A 17,931-nucleotide genomic window follows, 5' to 3' on the forward strand; every position below is an offset into this window, starting at 1 on the left:
ACTTCAAGTGAAGAAGATATGCTTCTAAATTGATGTATCATCTTATGGTGAATTAATTCTATGCTTACCTATATTCATACACTAAAGAAAATGTCTCGATTTATTAAATTATGGCATAATAAGATGAATAAATACAATTATCAAGATAGATGTAATCAATCAAACTGAAAAAAAAAAAAAAAATTCAAATTATATAATTAGTATGAAACACAAAGCGGATAAAAATAAAAAGTGAATTTTAAGTTTTACCCTAAAAATTCTAATGATAGTAATTAGTAAAAATTAGTTTGGAATTGTTGTAGCTTTCAGTTTGATTAGTTTTTCTCTAACTAAACACACACTAAGAATATGGATTTTATCAAGCATTCCAATTGGATTTTCCAGATTATGGTAATAAATATGAATGCTGCAGTATATTTGATTTTTTTGTTTTCTGAAAGCTGTTGTATAAAACATTCATGGTTAGTGAAACATGTAATAAATCGAGTGCAGGTTCAGGACCATCCCCAAACTTGTCCCGCACTCGAGAACAGGTATTTTTTTTGGACCCGCACCTGCCGGGGCCCCAACGGGGCAGGTCAAACTCCTATCCCTAGTTTCTATAAAGATTGGCCTTGTCTCAGTCCTGGTAAACAACCCCCTCAACTAATTCTTCTCTTTTTTCGTTTTTTGTTGGTTCGTTATTTCTATGACCAAATAATAACAACTTTTTTATTTGTCTAAAATTTTTCCACTTATAAAGTTGTGGTCCTAAAATAAATAAATAAAACTGAATAATGTCATAAATCTTAGTCTTATATATTTAGTTTCGAATCACAATAATACTTTATTTTATGATAAATATAGTAAAATTGTATTCGCTTTTAATATATTACCCAAAGCAAATGAGCGGACCAATTTTCATTAAAAGTGGAATTATTAATATTTTCTAAAAATCATAAATTTAATTATAGGGTATGAATTTGATAGTAAAATTTGATTAGCATTGATTTTCACGAATGATAAGTATATTATTTCAGTCCATTAGTACTTTATAAGAGATTTATTACAACTATATGATATGTATCATTAATATGATAACATTAAAGTGTTGATTTATTCGAGTATGAATGAAACTATTGACCGTATAATTAACTAAAATAATTTCAATTACAAATCTTATTTGGATTTATGAAAGACTAAAAGCCCAATACAGAAGGACTGATTTGGATTCCAATCCCTCTAGCCCATCAAACTCAGATGTACAAATAGAAATGCCAATTCAGCAAACCTGCAAATGGTGGATATGGGAATCCCATATCTTCCTCTTCCACAAAATACCCCTTTCACAAAAGGCCAGAAGCATGTCACAACGTACAAACTACACATCAACTCCCCTAGCCCTGAACCTTGCAAACCATGACCCGCTTGTGGTTGCAGCCCCAGTAAACTTGTAGCTACCGCAGTCAACTGCACCATTAAAATTGTTGTGCCTGGTACCAACATGGGGGACTCATCGAATGTAAATCCATTGTTATCTCTGTCATTTCCATCAGTAGAAGTAGATTGGTCTTTCTTGGTAACTTCAAATACTGTGTCTGAAAAGCCGAAGGGCTTGAGTATGACACTTGAAAATGCAAATAACCATGCACTAGTTGTGGTTATTCTTGCCATTCTTTGGCTAGTCCACCATGAACGGAGTGAGTAGCCTGTTTGAAGGTATTCTGATAGAGTATGCAGGTTGTAAGTCACAAAAATTGAAACAGGAATGTATATGCCCGGTTCCTGAAAGACACATTTTAAGCAGTTAGAATTACATATATAATTAAAAGCTGCATTGTTGTTCAGATGTATATAGCTTTGCTTGCTAACCTTGGGCAAGAAATTGGAATTGGTGATGATGCAATAGGCCGGTAGAGCTACATAACACACCTCAGGAATAGAGCGTAAGCCCCAAATGGGGACCCACAAATAACCAAAGCACTGCCTGAACTGGAGCTTGCCAGAGAAGGTAGCGAATACCCGGGGTTGTGTTTGCTGAATAATATTTCAAGTAGGCCAGTCGCCCATCTCTTTTGTTGGGTCATTGAAGCCGGTCCGCATGATGGTGCACATCCTAGAAAGGCTGGTATGTTGGGTGAGCAATAGCCAGATCTCCAGCCTCGTTTATGGATCATTAACCCTGTAAGGACATCTTCATTTTTGGACCCATATAGCCATCCCATCTGAAAGTAAAGCAGCCAAAATATGAGGATAAGACATAAAGAGTCTAAAATTACAACATATACGTCAGTGAGTACCCAAAAGAAAGATCTCAATTGCTGCTTAAATGATTGTTTGCAACTAACCTTTTTTCCCCAATTAGTTCCATTCTCATAGGCACAACCAGCAACTTGGAAAGCCGCAACAACAGAATTTGAAAGGTCGCTTGGACTATATATCTTTCCTTGCAGGGCATGAGCAACTGACTTGGTGAACTCCTTCGAATTTCCAAATCCTTTTAGTAGTTCATCGTCTGCTAATTTCCCTGCACAGATTGAAATGACTGTCATCTTAACTCTAAATAACTTCACCATTATATCTTTAAAAAACGTGAACAGAGATCATCCTTATATGTATAAAAATGCGTGTGTGTGTGTGTGTGTGTTTGAAACAAATAATTCTAGATGTACAATTCAGTGTGATGTTAATTTGATATGCTTTACGAAAATGAAGAATCATGGTCTTGACTGTCGATGTGAGTACCAGTCACTGAAGTAAGATCTTTTCCTTCGTTTTCTAAGTCATCCGGCTGTAGCCCATAGATCACTTTACGCCTATGAAAACATCCAGTTCCCTCATAGATTGGTCCTTGAATTCCCACAACTCCTTTAATCATATACTATAACATAAGCATGCAAAACGTGTTGATTAATCAACCAATTAACTACTTAAGTAACCATAGTGACGAAACAAATCAAACACTTGTAAACTTAAGAAAATCCTACTTCATTGGAAATTAATACTTCATCTGCAGGTCCATCGTAGAATAGCTGTGGAAATTGAACAAATCCGCATTCTCTTTCATTCTTGGAACCAAGAAGCAGACACATTGCTTCACGAACAAGAAGTGGGTTGCTGGCAAACATGTCGCAGTCCACATTAAGCATAAACGGAGTATTTGTCATCAACCCGGAAACCCTAGTCTGTTTAATTATAAAAAGCAACTGATAAAGAGTCTTTAAATAGCTAGATAATTCATAAATTGATGATGGTTCAGTTGGAATGCATAGAGTATTACTGTATTAGAAACATCGCTCTTACCAGTACATTCATTGCTTCAGCTTTGTAATTATGCATATGCTGAGGCCGCTTCTCTCTGGATATGTAAACTAAATGCGGTATTCCATCTGAGGAGTGATCCTTGTTCTCCCGAAAAACCTACAGAAAGAACAATCTAATTAAAATTTTTGATAGTTTTTTAAAGCTTCATCGTTAATCGAAGTAATCCATCGTTAATCGTTAAAATTTAATTCTGATAAATGATGATTAAGTGCTTTCTTTTGACAGAAATCATCTACCTTAACTATAATGGAATGGTTTCGGCATTCCATATTAGAGAAAACAGCCAACTCGCCGGTTAGATCACTGCTGGGAAACGACTTACGAGCTGCAGCTTCTATTTTTCGGCTAAGCTCGTCATATTCGTCCTGTAAAATGAAAATGAAATAAGAATTAAAATAAATAAATTCATTTTTAAGACTGAAAAACCGATTAACCAAAAAGGTTAAGCTGTGTGCCTGTGTTATAGTAAGAATCAACATTCAGAAGTAATGTTACAGAATCAACCTTTGTTCATGCTTGATTTTGACACCAACTAATAGCACGTGAGAAATGCTAAGCGGGCTCAGAAGTCACATATGATTATGGAAGTATTTAATTGAATACAAGGTGAAGAGCAATGTTTAAAGTAGTTCGGATGCTCATAAGGTGAATTATACGTCCACTGATATTGTATTAATGAGTGAAATCAGGTCGCGTTCAATGAGCTAAATTACAGTTTAGAGAATACGAGAGAGAGAGAGAGAGAGAGAGAGAGAGAGAGAGAGAGAGAGAGAGAGAGAGAGAGAGAGAGAGAGAGAATGCTATTCCAGGGTGAAATTAGCCAATCCCACAAATGGGAGAGAAATGCCCTATTTATAGTGGGATAAATTAAGGTAATAATTATTAAATCTGCCAGTAGGGTGGATGCCGTGCAAATCCTTCTCTGTATCCCATTGCTCACCTACTCGAGTGATTTCCTCGACTTATGTAGGAATTAGACATATGGACCTTTTTCCAACCATTCGCCAACCTAGCATACACTCACTATACTGGTAGGAGCATGCCACTCACGTTATCACGCGACGTGGCTACATCTGAGCGGTTGCAGAACTGTCTTAAGCTCTGACTGCCCATGCTGACTAATGTTGGAAAAGTAACCTGCCCGGCCCGCGACGGGTTACTGATTTTGGCGGATCGATCCTAACCTGCCCGTCAACAAAGGCAGGTCGGGTTAGGCCTGTCATTTTTTGGGGATTGGCTGGCCCAGCCCGACCCGTCAACCCTCGGGTTAGGTTGCGGGTAGGCGGGTTAACCCCCTTTATTTTTTTTTTTTTGTTTTGCTTAGTTAACTTTTCAAATGAATAATTAACTATTTATAAATGAATAAATGTAATTGGTTTTAGTTAACTTTCTATATATCAATAATTTAATTTAATTATTATTATTATTTTTTTTGTCTACCCAACTTCAGCTTTAACCGGTTAGAATATTTACAATTGTGTAACATTTAATATAGCCAACCTACGTATGGAGAAATGTTCCAGTCAAGATAATAGATTCTGTTTTTTCAAAATTTTCATATTCATAGTAGAAAACACAATAGTTTTCACGACTATATCAAATAACGGGTTATTAGATACTTATTTTAAAAATTAAGAGAAAAAAAAAAATACACAATTTTCTTTTGTATCAATAAAAGAATACTTTTTTATTACTCAAATGAAAGTTTTTAAAGTATGTCAGACACATATCAAATTTGTATTTTTTTTTTTTATTTCTCTTGTGATAGATTAATGATGGAATAATGAGAAACGGGAAGTTGAAAAACTTACACAATCTGATACATATTCCAGAGAACAGAGTAGGAGTGGTAACCTTTGGTTGGGTCAAACCAAAGGTAAATCCTTTGTTCTCTGTTACCCTGACCCCCGGTGAAGACATTTGTCTGCAAAATGTATGGCTGGCCGGTTCTGTTTCCCAAGAACTCAAAATCTATTTCATCATGCTCTGAGTTTTGAGAAGAAAGCTGCGATTGATGATACACAACACAAGATTAATATAAACCATAAATGCTTTGTTTAAAAGAAGATAAAATAAAACAAAAACAAAACTTACATAANCCGTATTCCATCGTCCAAAACCCCTCTCATTCCCGACTCATTTGCCCCTCCAATCGCCGGCACCGTTAGACTTAGGGTTTTGATATTCTTCACCGGATTCTGGTCGATTCCGGCGGTGAAAATCCAATTGGACACCACCAATGAAACCACCGTATCCAGATCTATAAAATCCCCATGTCCCCAGCAGCCGTCTCGTCGTCATTCGCCGGCCGAGAGTTCGTGTTCTTCGGCCGTTTTTCGATGAAGCGGTGGACGGTAAACGGTGAGCTGCCGTGGCTGGAAACGTTAGGGGTTTTGTAGGCGAGGATTGGAGGAGTCAAATGGTGGTGACAAGGGTGATTTTGGGTGGAAAAATCGCCAGAAAAAGAGCGAAAAAGTTTACCGGCGGTGGTCTGCTAACGTGCGCCGGAGGACTGTTACAGGCGGTGGTCTGCTAACGTGCGCCGGAGGACTGTTACAGGCGGTGGTCTGCTAACGTGCGCCGCCCATGTAAAATGACCAATTTACCCCTTTACCGTTATATCAAACGTTTTTCCGTCACTTTAAGGGTGGGAATCTGGAATAAATTGAACCTGTGGTACTCACTTGAGATTTCGTCAAACCTTGGGTGGCAAGATGTCGTTTACTCATGATGGAATAATGAGAAACGGGGAGTTGAAAAACTTACACAATCTGATACATATTCCAGAGAACAGAGTAGGAGTGGTAACCTTTGGTTGGGACAAACCAAAGGTAAATCCTTTGTTCTCTGTTACCCTGACCCCCGGTGAAGACATTTGTCTGCAAAATGTATGGCTGGCCGGTTCTGTTTCCCAAGAACTCAAAATCTATTTCATCATGCTCTGAGTTTTGAGAAGAAAGCTGCAATTGATGATACACAACACAAGATTAATATAAACCATAAATGCTTTGTTTAAAAGAAGATAAAATAAAACAAAAACAAAACTTACATAAAAAGCAGTAACAGTTCCTGCAGAATCCCCAGGAACCAGTTTGATTTGCATACTGAAGTGACCAAACAACTGAACAAGTAAGATCCTTTGGATTGGAAGCCAGTACCTTTATTTCCAAGTTCACATTTTTCAAATGTTAAAATAAACATTAATCAACAAGTCTTCAATGAAATGAAAATTACAAATTGAAGCATACCAGTGTATTTGTCAAGGAGAAGCTGAATCTCAGAGCTGCCATTGAAGTACTTAATGTGATCAAAAGCCCAAGTGGGCGCGTAGTTTCTGCCAAATGGGACATCCATAGGCCTTCTTGGGGGAGCTCCCATTGCCGCTGACACCATAAACGAGATGCCCAGAAGCAGAAACCAAAAGAAGGAAGCCATTATTTCTGCAGAAACACAAAGCATTTTGACTAGTTTAGTTTCTAGAAGAGAAAAAGTAGTAGCAAAAGAAAGAAACGTATGATCTTTGCAGGGTCAAGAGCTTACAGTAGAGAGAGAGAGAAGAAGAAATAGGTCCCGTTGTTGCAACAGCCAACCCGTGGGTCAACCCGGCAGGTTGGCGATCCTTTCTCAAAAAGGACAAAATAGCAACCCGCGGGTCGCTGGGTTGCCATATATCAACCCGGCCTACCCGGGGGTTGCACGCGGGTTGGGTTCAACCCGGCCTGCCTTATTGGCGGTCCGGGTTGAACCCTCTTTAATGCGGGCCAGGTTAGGGTTGACCCTCCTAACCCGGCCCATTTGTTCCATCACTAATGCTGACAAGACTCCATGTTAGCCTTACTTTTCCAAGCATAACGGAAGTCCCCTAATTTTTAAGGTTTGAGAATCGAACCTTGAGAACTTTATAATTATGCCTTAATTTGACAAGTTTCGAATGACGCCCGATTGACCTGACCTGGCTATGAGGAGGTCGCGAGACATTTCCACATAGGCGACCTGAAATGGTCTCCTTCTGCAAGATCTACGACTTGAACCATACTTTATTTAGTGCCGTATTAATGCGCCTCTTATCTTGACCAAAGTCAGCGACTTGGTTATACTTAGCGTATTTTTTGCTGAAGGCGAGGAGTCACATCGTTTCACGACGGACTGTTGCATCGCTTCGCAACAGTCATGCGACGAAGAGTGTTTTATCTAATGACCTCTTCAGATGTTATCCGTTGCGCTTTGGCAGCTAATCCATTAATGAAATACCTTTTGCTCTAACAAACGTGTCCTATGCGCAATAAGTGTCAGCCATGCGCATTAAATGTAAGCCATGCTGAAACGACATTCCTTATCAGAGCATTAAATGCGGATGAGAGCGCATTTAATGTGGAGGAGGGAAACGAGCCGTCGCTCGATTATTTCAACGGAGGGAAGCGACAATTTGATTTCTCGAAGCGTGAAGGTTACTCTTTCTCGTTGATTGATGACACGTGGCCGCGATCAATGGCTAGAGATGATTTCCGTCCAAATGTCACTTGGCTTTGGGAAAACCAAGCGCCACTTCCTTCACTATAAAATCCTAGGCTCTCCTTAAGCAATGTCACAATACTCACTTTTTTAGAAAGAGCAAGAAGCTTTCGTGAGACTAGATTTTCCATCTCTTAGATTGGTGCGCACTTGACGTTTCACAGCAGGAAGTTCAATCTTCATATTCAAGAGGTAAGGATGACTCTTTCATTATTTTCCTTTTTCTGTTTTGATGATAACCATGTGATAACGATGGACGTTTGCGGATGGTTGATCGGAGAAGAGGCTTTCCCCTAGGGTTTGAATCTTTGGGGGTGGCCCCCAAGGATCCTTAGGTTTTTTATAGGGTTTAAAGAAGACAGTGTTTATCTTTTCTTCCATGTCATCGTACAAAACTTTGTACGAAGACTGAGTGATTCTTGCGTGTCGCTCTTTTTCAGATCGTAGAAGAAATGGACCCTTCAGCGACCCGAACAGACCAGGGAACGAGCTTGCTGGTGCAGGATGCCCCAGCGTGTCCCTCACAGGAAATCTTGTCAATAGCCACAGTAGAGGAAATTCAAAAAGCGTAGACCAATATGCGATTAGTGTAGATGTCTACCAGTATAGGACGTATACAGCTCGGAGTCCGCCAAAGGGAATGGCTACGATCTCCGAGAACATCTTCAAATGTGGAGCACTGATCCCTTTCCACCCTTTTATAAGGTCGGTCCTCGATCACTTTGGGATTGCACCGTTACAGTTGACGCCAAATGCGTATATGATAGCCGTGGTTATGTATATCGCATGCAGCGAGAATGGTCTCGACAAGCTGACCGCGCTAGAGCTTGGCTACTCGTATTATTTGAAGAAGAGTAAAGACAATGACTCTTTTTACCTCTCGAAGCGATCAACAATCGAGGGAGGGATACACAGTTACCCCAGCAATGTCGGGGCGTATGAGACGAAATTTTTCTTTTTTCATTACGATAGCATTTGCCAGTTTAGGGAGCCGAGTAGGTCCTCCTTTCTTTTACTTGGCGAATTTTCCCTTTTTTAATCTTTGCTAACGAATTTTTTGCTTCTTCACAGTAAATAAGACGACCAGGTTGTTGGCTCTCGCTAACTTCAACCGAATAACTACTTTCGATCTTCTGCCCAAACAAAGTCGCGACGCGAGGCTGCTCGTGACAACCTCAAACTTGCAAAAATACGACTTCTTCAACCCCGAAGCGACCTTAGAATCTTTACCCAGTAAGTATCCGTATCCTTAGCCAACTTTGTTGTTTGCATGTAGCGAACTGTCTTGCTAACATTGTTCGCATGCAACAACCATGCCACTGAAGGTACCCAGGTCGTTGAGAGTCAAGCAGTTTGCCTTTCCCTGGGTCGGTGCCACGGGACCAGCTGGGGCGACCCCCACCGATGCCCTCGTCGATACCTTCGATAGGGGTGCTAGCTCGAGCAGCGGATGCTCCCCAACCTGCAGCTGCCCGACCCAAGCAAAAAACCGTGGCCCATAAATTGAAGTAGAGGAAGCAGCTTTAGGTCGAGGAGTTAGAGTCTGAGCCGGAGGGCTTGGGCATTCAGCTCGGGAGGTCGCATCCTTACCAGGCCTTCTCGCTCGGGAGGGCCTCCCAAGGGCATGACTGGTACTTTCATTCCCCTTGAGGATTTGCAAAGGGGGCAAGGGGAGGTCGCGGATCTTGGGAGGAGAGCGGGCAATGAACCAGCGGGTGAGGTGCTTCCTGCTGCAGGCACGGGCATGGACTCTATGGGGCAACTCCCAGAACATTTACAGCCGGTGATGTTTACCCTACTAGAGTGCTAGCTCATAGAGGCATTTGAGCAGTTCGTGGCCTTTAACCCCGTGGACCTGATGACCATGACGTTTCAGCATCAAAGCCAGGTAAAAAGGGTTTGTCCTCGTCAGGGACTTTCTTACATTTCCTTACTTTTTTAATGAAAAGGAATTTAACCCCTTGCTTTCTTTGCTACGTAGTCCCTACTCGCCATGCACCTGGCCCAGCAGAAGACTCAATTGGGGGCCATTGAGGGGCTTGTCGAGCTAAGAGAAGAGAAGAGAACGTGCGGTTGAAGCAGGACTTGGAAACCACACAGGTATAGAGGAACTTATCCACCGTTCAGAAGAACCAATATTTGTCTGAGAGGAACGTTGTGCTTGGCACGGTGGATTTCTAGAAAACCGAGCTGGAGAAGAGGGGAGATGAGGTTAAAGAGCTCCAAAGGACAGTGACCAGACTCATTAAGAAGGCTGGAGCTACGAGCGAACTCGGAGCGGGCCTTGCAAGCAGAGCAGGACAGAGCGTAGCTGTGGGAAGCCACTGAGAAGCAGAGGTAGGCACTTGAGGCAGAACTCCAATTGTCCCAGGGTCATGTCGCTTCGCTAACTGAAGAGATGAAGCGACAAGAGCTGGAGATTGAGATGAGGGCTGTCGATTGGTCGATCCAGTCCATCTATGCCCTTCGGCCAAAGAATCCCAATATAGACCTCATTGACCTCTCGAACGACTACCAGAGGATCCTTGCTTCCATGGCGCAGGCCGATGATGAGGAGGAAGGTCAAGTGCCTGATCCGGAGGACAAGCATCCAGAGGAGTACATCCCACAAGATCCAGCGGCCGACCAGGTGATTGGCGACCAACCTGGGGATACTGAGGTCGCACCTCCAGGGCCTAGGGACGAAGGCCAGTGATGGTTTCTGCTTTTTGTTGCTGTTTCTGTGCTCGCGAATCTGTACTTGCCTTTTTTAATTTTGCAATAAATAAAGGAGTTATTTCCTTAATCATTCATGAGTAATTATAATTTTTTGTACCTCATAAACGTTACATATGTGGACACGAGGTCGCTTTCTAACTATTTACAATAGTATTTGTACAAATGATATACGCAAACAAAATTGGCACACATGCGAAGAACGATATTACACAAGAGCTTATCTTATTTACAAGGCTTTTAAAAAGTAAGTCTTTACAAGAAAACTAGAAAATGAATTCGGAATTACTGATAATAGGGGCGAAGATGTTCAGCATTCCAAGCTTGCGGTACGTCAGAACCGTTCAGCCTTTTAAGGTGATAAGTCCCTGGTCTTATTACTTTAGTGATGTAGTATAGGCCTTCCTAATTTGGCCCCAATACTCCCGCACTTGGTTCTCTTGTACCAAGAAGAACTTCTTTCAGAACAAGGTAGCCGACCTGGAAGTCTCTTCTTCTAACCTTAGAGTCGAAGAACCTTTTCGCGCGTTATTGGTAGGCTGCTATCCTCAGCTGAGCCTTGATGCGATGTTCTTCAACTAAATCCAGACTTGCGTGCATAAGCGTTTCATTGTCTGTTTCATTAAACAGGTCTCTCCGAAGTGAACCAGTTCCTACCTTCACATGGATCATCGCCTTGTAGCCATATGCTAGCGAGAAAGGTGTTTATGAAGTAGAGGTTCTCGGAATTGTCCTGTATGCCCGTAGGACTTCAGGGAGGTTGTCGACCCAATTACCCTTAACAGTGCCAAGTTTGGCTTTCAAAGTATGCTTGATGGTTTTGTTAACAGCTTCAACTTGACCATTTGCTTGTGGTCTTGCGACTGAGGCGAACTTTTTGTGAATTCCCAACTCATCGCAAAACTGCTTGAATTCCTCGTTATCGAACTGCTTCCCATTATTAGAGATGAGGGTATGAGGAATTCCATAGCGGCATACTATGTTTTTGAAGACGAAGTCCTTGAGCTTTTTGGTAGTAATTGCGGCCAAAGGTTCGGCCTCGACTCACTTGGTGAAGTAATCCATCGTGACCACCGCATACTTGACCCCTTCCTTACCAACTGGAATGGGTCCAATAAGATCGATTCCCCACATGGAGAATGGCTAAGGGTTGGTCATAGTTATCAGCTGGTGGGAAGGGGCTTGCGATATGTTCGCGAACCGCTGGCACTTGTCACACTTTTTTACAAAGTTGTAGGTATCCTCTTGGAGTAGGGGCTAGTAATACCCTTGACGAACAACTTTGTTGGCGAGGGATCGCACGGCAATGTGATTACCGCAGATCCCTTCATGTATCTCCCTCATGATATAGCCTGTTTTCTCATCGGTTATACATCGGAAGAGAGGGATGCTAAACCCTCGCTTGTATAATTGATCTCCTATAAGCGTGTAACGAGCAACTCTAGTTCACATGGTTTTGGCCTCGATCTTGTCATTGGGCAAGGTCACATCTCGGAGATATTGAATAATTGGGGTCATCTAAGAAACTAACTCGGTCACATTCACGGCTTGTTAGGGCAAGCTGATACTAGGGATCTCTATGAACCGAACAAGAATACTTTTTGGCGCATCTGAGTCCAACGACGAGGCTATCTTTGCCAAGGCATCCGCGATAAAATTACTGTCTCTGGGGATCTACGTGATCGTGAAGTGCTTGAATGGCTCGAGTGCGGCCTTAGCTTTCTTCAGATAACTGATCATGTTTTCTTCCTTGGTTTAATATTCCCCTATGACCTGGTTAACAACCAACATAGAGTCGCTATGGATGCTGATCGTGGTTGATCTCATTTCTCTTGCCAACCGCAGATCAGCGAGCAGAGCTTTATACTCAGCCTCGTTGTTGGTCGCTTTGAACCCAAACCAAAAAATGCCATGAATGCGAGTCCCTTCTGGACTAAGGAGGAGCAGGCCTGCCCCGACCTTTTTCTTGTTCGAGGATCCATCAACATAAAGGCTCCAGGTCTACAAATTCTGAACGATTTCTTGGGTGACTTCATTGGCCTGTTGCTCGGATTCCTTAACCGGTTGATATGAGAATTATGAGATGAAATTGGCAACAGCCTACCCTTTGATGGTTGCTTTCGGCCTGTACTGCAGATCGAACTTACTTAGTTCCATAGCCCACTTGAGCAACTTACCCGAAGCTTATGGTTTCTGGAGGACATACTTGAACGGATAGTTGGTCAATACATGGATTTTGTGGGCGTGGAAATAAGGTCGTAACTTCCTGGAGGCAATCAGTAGGGCATAAGCTAATCGCTCCATTTCTAGATACCACATTTCAGCGTCCAACAGACGCATGCTCATGTAATATACTAGCCATTGGACCCTGTCTTCCTCCTGGATCAGAGCTGCACTGATCGCATACTGAGAGACAGATACAGAAGAAGAATTTCTTGAGGGAGAGGTTTGGATAGAAGATGTGGCTTTCCAAAGTGCTCTTTAATGCTTTGGAATGCCTGTTCGCACTCGGGAGTCCATTCGAATTCCTTGTTGGCCCTGAGTATATTAAAGAATGGCAAACAGCAATCTGTTGCCTTTGATATGAAGCGACTGAGTGCCGCTATTCGCCCATTGAGAATCTAAACCTGTTTTCGGTTGGTCGGGCTTTTCATATCAAGGAGAGCTTGGATCTTTTCGGGGTTGATCTCTATTCCTTCTGGTTAACCATTTACCCTAGGAATTTTCTTGAAGATACTTTGAATGAACACTTAAGAGGATTAAGCTTCATTCTGTATCTCCGGAGTATATCGAACATCTCAGTGGGATGCGCTATGTGATCTGAAGCGACATGCGATTTGACTAGCATATCATCAACATAGACTTTCATTGATTTTTTTATCTGCTCGGAAAACATCCGGTTAACCAGTCGCTGGTAAGTCGCCCCAGCGTTCTTTAGACCGAAGGGCATAACCTTGTTGCAATACATCCTTGATCTGTAACAAATGAGGTATGTTCTTCGTCCGATGCGTACATCGAAATCTGATTGTATCCCGAGTAGGCGTCCATAAAACTTCATAGCTTGTGCCTGGAGGTGACATCAACGAGCTGGTCGATTTTTGGCAAGAGAAAGCTGTCTTTCGAATAAGCTTTGTTGAGGTCGATGATGTCAACGCAAGTTTGCCATTTGCCGTTAGGCTTCTTTACCAAAACCAGGTTGGCAACCCAGCCTGGGTAGAGTGCCTCCTGGATGGATTCGTTTAGGAGGAGATCATCTACCTCAACTTTCAAGGCAGCATATCGCTCTGAATCCATTGCTCTTCTCTTCTGGCGAACTGGCCTGACCTCACTATCGATATTTAGGGCGTGGCATATAATATTCGGACTGATCCTGACTATGTCGGCATGATTCCATGCGAACACATCGATATTTTCCCTAAGGAAGTTGGTCAGGTCGCTGGCGAGCTGGGGGTTGAGATTACTTCCAATTCTCAACACTCAGCTTGGCTCGCTCTGATCGACGGATACTTCAGACAAGTCCTCATCCGGCCCACTACAAGGGCATTCCTGGATACGAGGATCCATGTTATCCTCAGCTGGGCTAGGCTGTGGTTCGATCCTGCTAATCGTCATTTCCTGTTCAGGGATGCCAAGTGGAGTGCATTTTCCTTTGCACGCTATCTGCACTGCCCTTACATAGCAGTCGCGAGATACGCGTTGAGATCCTTTTACTTCCCCTATCCCCATCAGGGTGAGGAACTTCATCTTTAGATGGTAGATCGAGGTGACTGCTTTGAAGTTCCTTAGTAGGGGTCGTCCCAAGATGTCATTGAAAGCGGACGGACAGTCCATTACTGGGAACTCAATAAGTTTGGTCACCTTGTTGGTGTCACCCAACGTGACCGGGAGCGAGATCGTCCCCTTGGGGATCAAGCGATCCCCGGTGAAACCATATAAAGGGATAGAGGTAGGCTTTAGATCGGCCTCATCCAGTTTCATCCTTTCGAAAGCTCGTTGGAACAAGATGTTCACGACGCTTCCATTGTCCACCAGCATTCTGTGAACCTCGTATCGCCCTATTTTGGGCATGATGACGAGAGCATCGTTGTAGGGATGATGCAATCGTACTGCGTCTTTCTCGGAGAAGATGATTTCCTCCTCTCTACGAACCTTTGCTAGTCGCGGTATCGTGCTCATCACACTTATGGGGTCATGATGGGTTGCGCGAGCATACCTTTCATGGGCACCTCGCAAATTCCCTGCGAGATGTGGTCCCCCAAAGATGATCCCTACTCTGCAGAGACCTTTGTGACCATGACGCTTATTGCCTGGTTTCTCTTGATTTTTCTCCCGAACGGGAGCAAAGTCATCGACATACTCTTTGAAGTGTCGTTGCTTAATGAGGTCCTCAATTGCTTGCTTGAGGGCTCGACACTCATCGGTGTGGTACCCATTATCCTGATGGTAGCGATAGTATTTTTTATTGTTTCTGGCTGAAGAAGGATTTTTCATCGGCTTGGGCTCTCCGAGCAGACTGGCCTCCTCTGACTTATCAAGAATAGCCGAGACTGAGGCATTCAGAGGGGTGTACTGACTCTTGTCGCTATCACGACAAGGAATTGGGGCGTAGGATTTCTTGGGCTTATATCGTTGCTTCTTTCCTTTTCGCTGATCGTCATTAGCCTATCGGCGATCAGCCCTCCTATTCTCCCCCCGATCGGGAGCACTGCCCGAAGGACCGGGGTCGTGGCGGTTGAGCGTTACCACGAAGTTTTCAATGCAGAGGTACTTTTCCGTAAGGTTGTAGAATCAGGTGAGGGAAACATCGTCCTCAGATTGTAGCTCCTTGCACAAATCCGTCTGTAGGCGAACTCCCGCAATAATGAGAGTCCGAACAGACTATTTGGGAGTGTGAGCTACTTTGTGGAACTCCTTGTGGAACCTGTCAATATAAGATTGGAGGGGCTTATCCCTCTTTTGCCTTATGTTGCTCAGGTAGCTTAGGGGCATCGAGAACTTCCTGTTTGCTTGGAAGTGTCTTAGAAATGTTGAGCTCATCTGAGGCCACGAGCTGACTGATCCTGCTGGGAGTGACCTAAACCATCGCTTGGCATGGGAGGTAAAAGTTACTGCCAAGCAACAACATTTTGCCAAGTCAAAGATTTGGTAGAGTTCCATGAGGTCGTTGAACTCGTACAGATGATCCTGCGGATCAGAATTCCCATCGAATACTCGCATGTTGGACATTCTGAATCTGGACGGGAGGGGAGCAGCTAATACTGTCGAAGAAAAGGGAGACGCCTCTGCGACCTGCCCTTGCTCATTTCGCTGAGCCTTTAACTGATCCAGAGCTTGCTGTAGCTACTCAATTTGAGGCAGCGGAGCTATCTGGAGATCATTTTTCACAACGTAGGTTCGACCTTCACGGTTGCGATTGAGGAAATACCATAGGTCGGATTCCTCCTTGCCTCGGCCGACAGTTCCAGCCAATCTTGACACACGCTGGCTAGAGCCGTGTGATGGCATTGAATGGTTTGGGGAACCTTTTCGACCTCTGCGGTGGTACGAACCAACCCGCGGACGGTGGGAATCTCCCGCACGACGACGATCAAAGTCGTCATTTTGGCGATAATGAGAATCTCCTCGCCTTGCACTTTTGTGAGAGTGCTTGTGCGATGTAGCGCGGGACGGCTCAAGCCACGACATGTCACCGAGTCGCAATGCCACAGGTATTTTATCGGGGGCACGATCGGTGTTCGCTGGTCCCTCAGAGCCTTTGGGTCCACTGCGTGCCACTTGCTTTCCCTTTCTTTGACGCGCTACAGTGCGTGCGGTATGGGCTTTTTCCCTTTTCCATGCTTTCACGCGACTTGCAGGCGTTTTCGGCGGTGGCACCGCCTCATTTGATTTGGGTGGCATGACCCGATCCAATTGGTCTAGCCTTTGGCTAACCGTTTGGAGGGTATTATTGAACATTTCTAGGTAACTCATGACGGTTGGATCAAGCCGTGAGCTTGAAGGGATATCCCCCATGATATTTTGCTGAGTTGGGGGTACTTCGGGAGAAGTGACCTCCTGTACCTGGGGGATCTCTTCATTGACATAATCGGTTTGCTCAGATTCAAAACCGCGAGCCATTTATTGCAGTGGGACCGATTAGTCAGAGATTCTTCTAATGAAGAACAGGTACTAAATTAGGCCCTTCTTCTAGCGCCAAACTATTGATGCTTGATTTTGACACCAACTAATCGCACGTGAGAAATGCTAAGCGGGCTCAGAAGTCACACGTGATTATGGAAGTATTTAATTAAATAAAAGGTGAAGAACAATGTTTAAAGTGGTTTGGAATCTCATAAGGCGAATCCTACATCTACTGATATTGTATTAATGAGTGAAGTCAGGTCGCGTTTAGCGAGCTGAATTATAGTTTAAAGAGAGAGAGAGAATGCTATTCCAGGGTGAAATTAGTCAATCCCAAAAATGGGAGAGAAGTCCCCTATTTATAATGGGATGAATCAAGGTAATGATTACTAAACCTGCGAGTGGGGTGGATGCCGTGCAAATCCTTCTCTGCGTCCTATTGCTCACTTGGCCAAGCGATTTCCTCGACTTGTGTAGAGATTGGACACGTGGACCTTTTTCCAACAATTCGCCAACCTGGTGTACACCCACTACACTGGAAGGAGCATGCCACTCACGTCATCACGCTGTCTTAAGCTCTGACCGCCCATGCTGACAAGACTGCACTCAGCCCTACATTTCCAGGCATAACAACCTTCATCTTTTTCCATTCTAGTTGGAATTCACTTGAACTTTCATTAGCCGCTGTAGACTCATCCAAGAAGTACCTAAAGGGAGCTCTAACTTGAACATTATACTTCTTACAAAATGGAACCCAAAGCACATCGAACTTTCACGCTTCAACGAGAGAGTAAAATGTGAGAGGGGAACAACCATCATCAGAAACATAGCAGGCTAACTTGTGAGCTGGAATATATTTGAAAAACTTTAGCTAAATATTTTATTTCATCTTAAACCCTTAATATAATATAATATTTTTTTTTTTTGCAATATACATATAATAATTACTATGTGGAGGCAACTTTCCTGAAGACGAGAATTGGAAAAATTATAACTTATTACAATGTGAAGTTTATTTTTATTTATAACTATCACAAATTAGAAATATAATTTTTAATAACTATTTAAAATTTATTCCTATATAGAATATCACTATAGAAAAGTTTTACTGTATTATACTATAATAAAAGACTTATATTTTTCATAAGTTCGAATATTCTTTAATTTCTGAAGGGGTTTTGGGCCTTTGGGCTGGATACATCCACCAATTACCATAGTCCACAAGAGAAGGAACAGAATACTCGATAATTAATCAAATCGAGCAGCTGATTCGGATGCTTC

General features: G+C 42.9%; 1 protein-coding gene and 1 pseudogene across 1 annotated transcript; both read right to left on the minus strand.

Annotated features, from left to right (window-relative positions):
* Positions 1-1,190: 1,190 nt before the first annotated feature.
* On the minus strand, positions 1,191-17,865 carry LOC116113205 (cellulose synthase-like protein B3). The gene is given in 10 exon segments (XM_031399358.1): positions 1,191-1,764; positions 1,852-2,001; positions 2,004-2,204; positions 2,328-2,506; positions 2,725-2,860; positions 2,967-3,164; positions 3,283-3,399; positions 3,540-3,668; positions 17,285-17,496; positions 17,850-17,865. Coding segments are annotated over 10 exon segments (1,881 nt in total). The 3' UTR covers positions 1,191-1,221.
* LOC116113204 lies at positions 6,052-6,851 on the minus strand (annotated as a pseudogene).
* Positions 17,866-17,931: the final 66 nt, after the last annotated feature.

Source organism: Pistacia vera, unplaced genomic scaffold (genome assembly GCF_008641045.1).
Source record: "Pistacia vera cultivar Batoury unplaced genomic scaffold, PisVer_v2 Contig674, whole genome shotgun sequence".
Classification (NCBI taxonomy): Eukaryota; Viridiplantae; Streptophyta; class Magnoliopsida; order Sapindales; family Anacardiaceae; genus Pistacia; species Pistacia vera.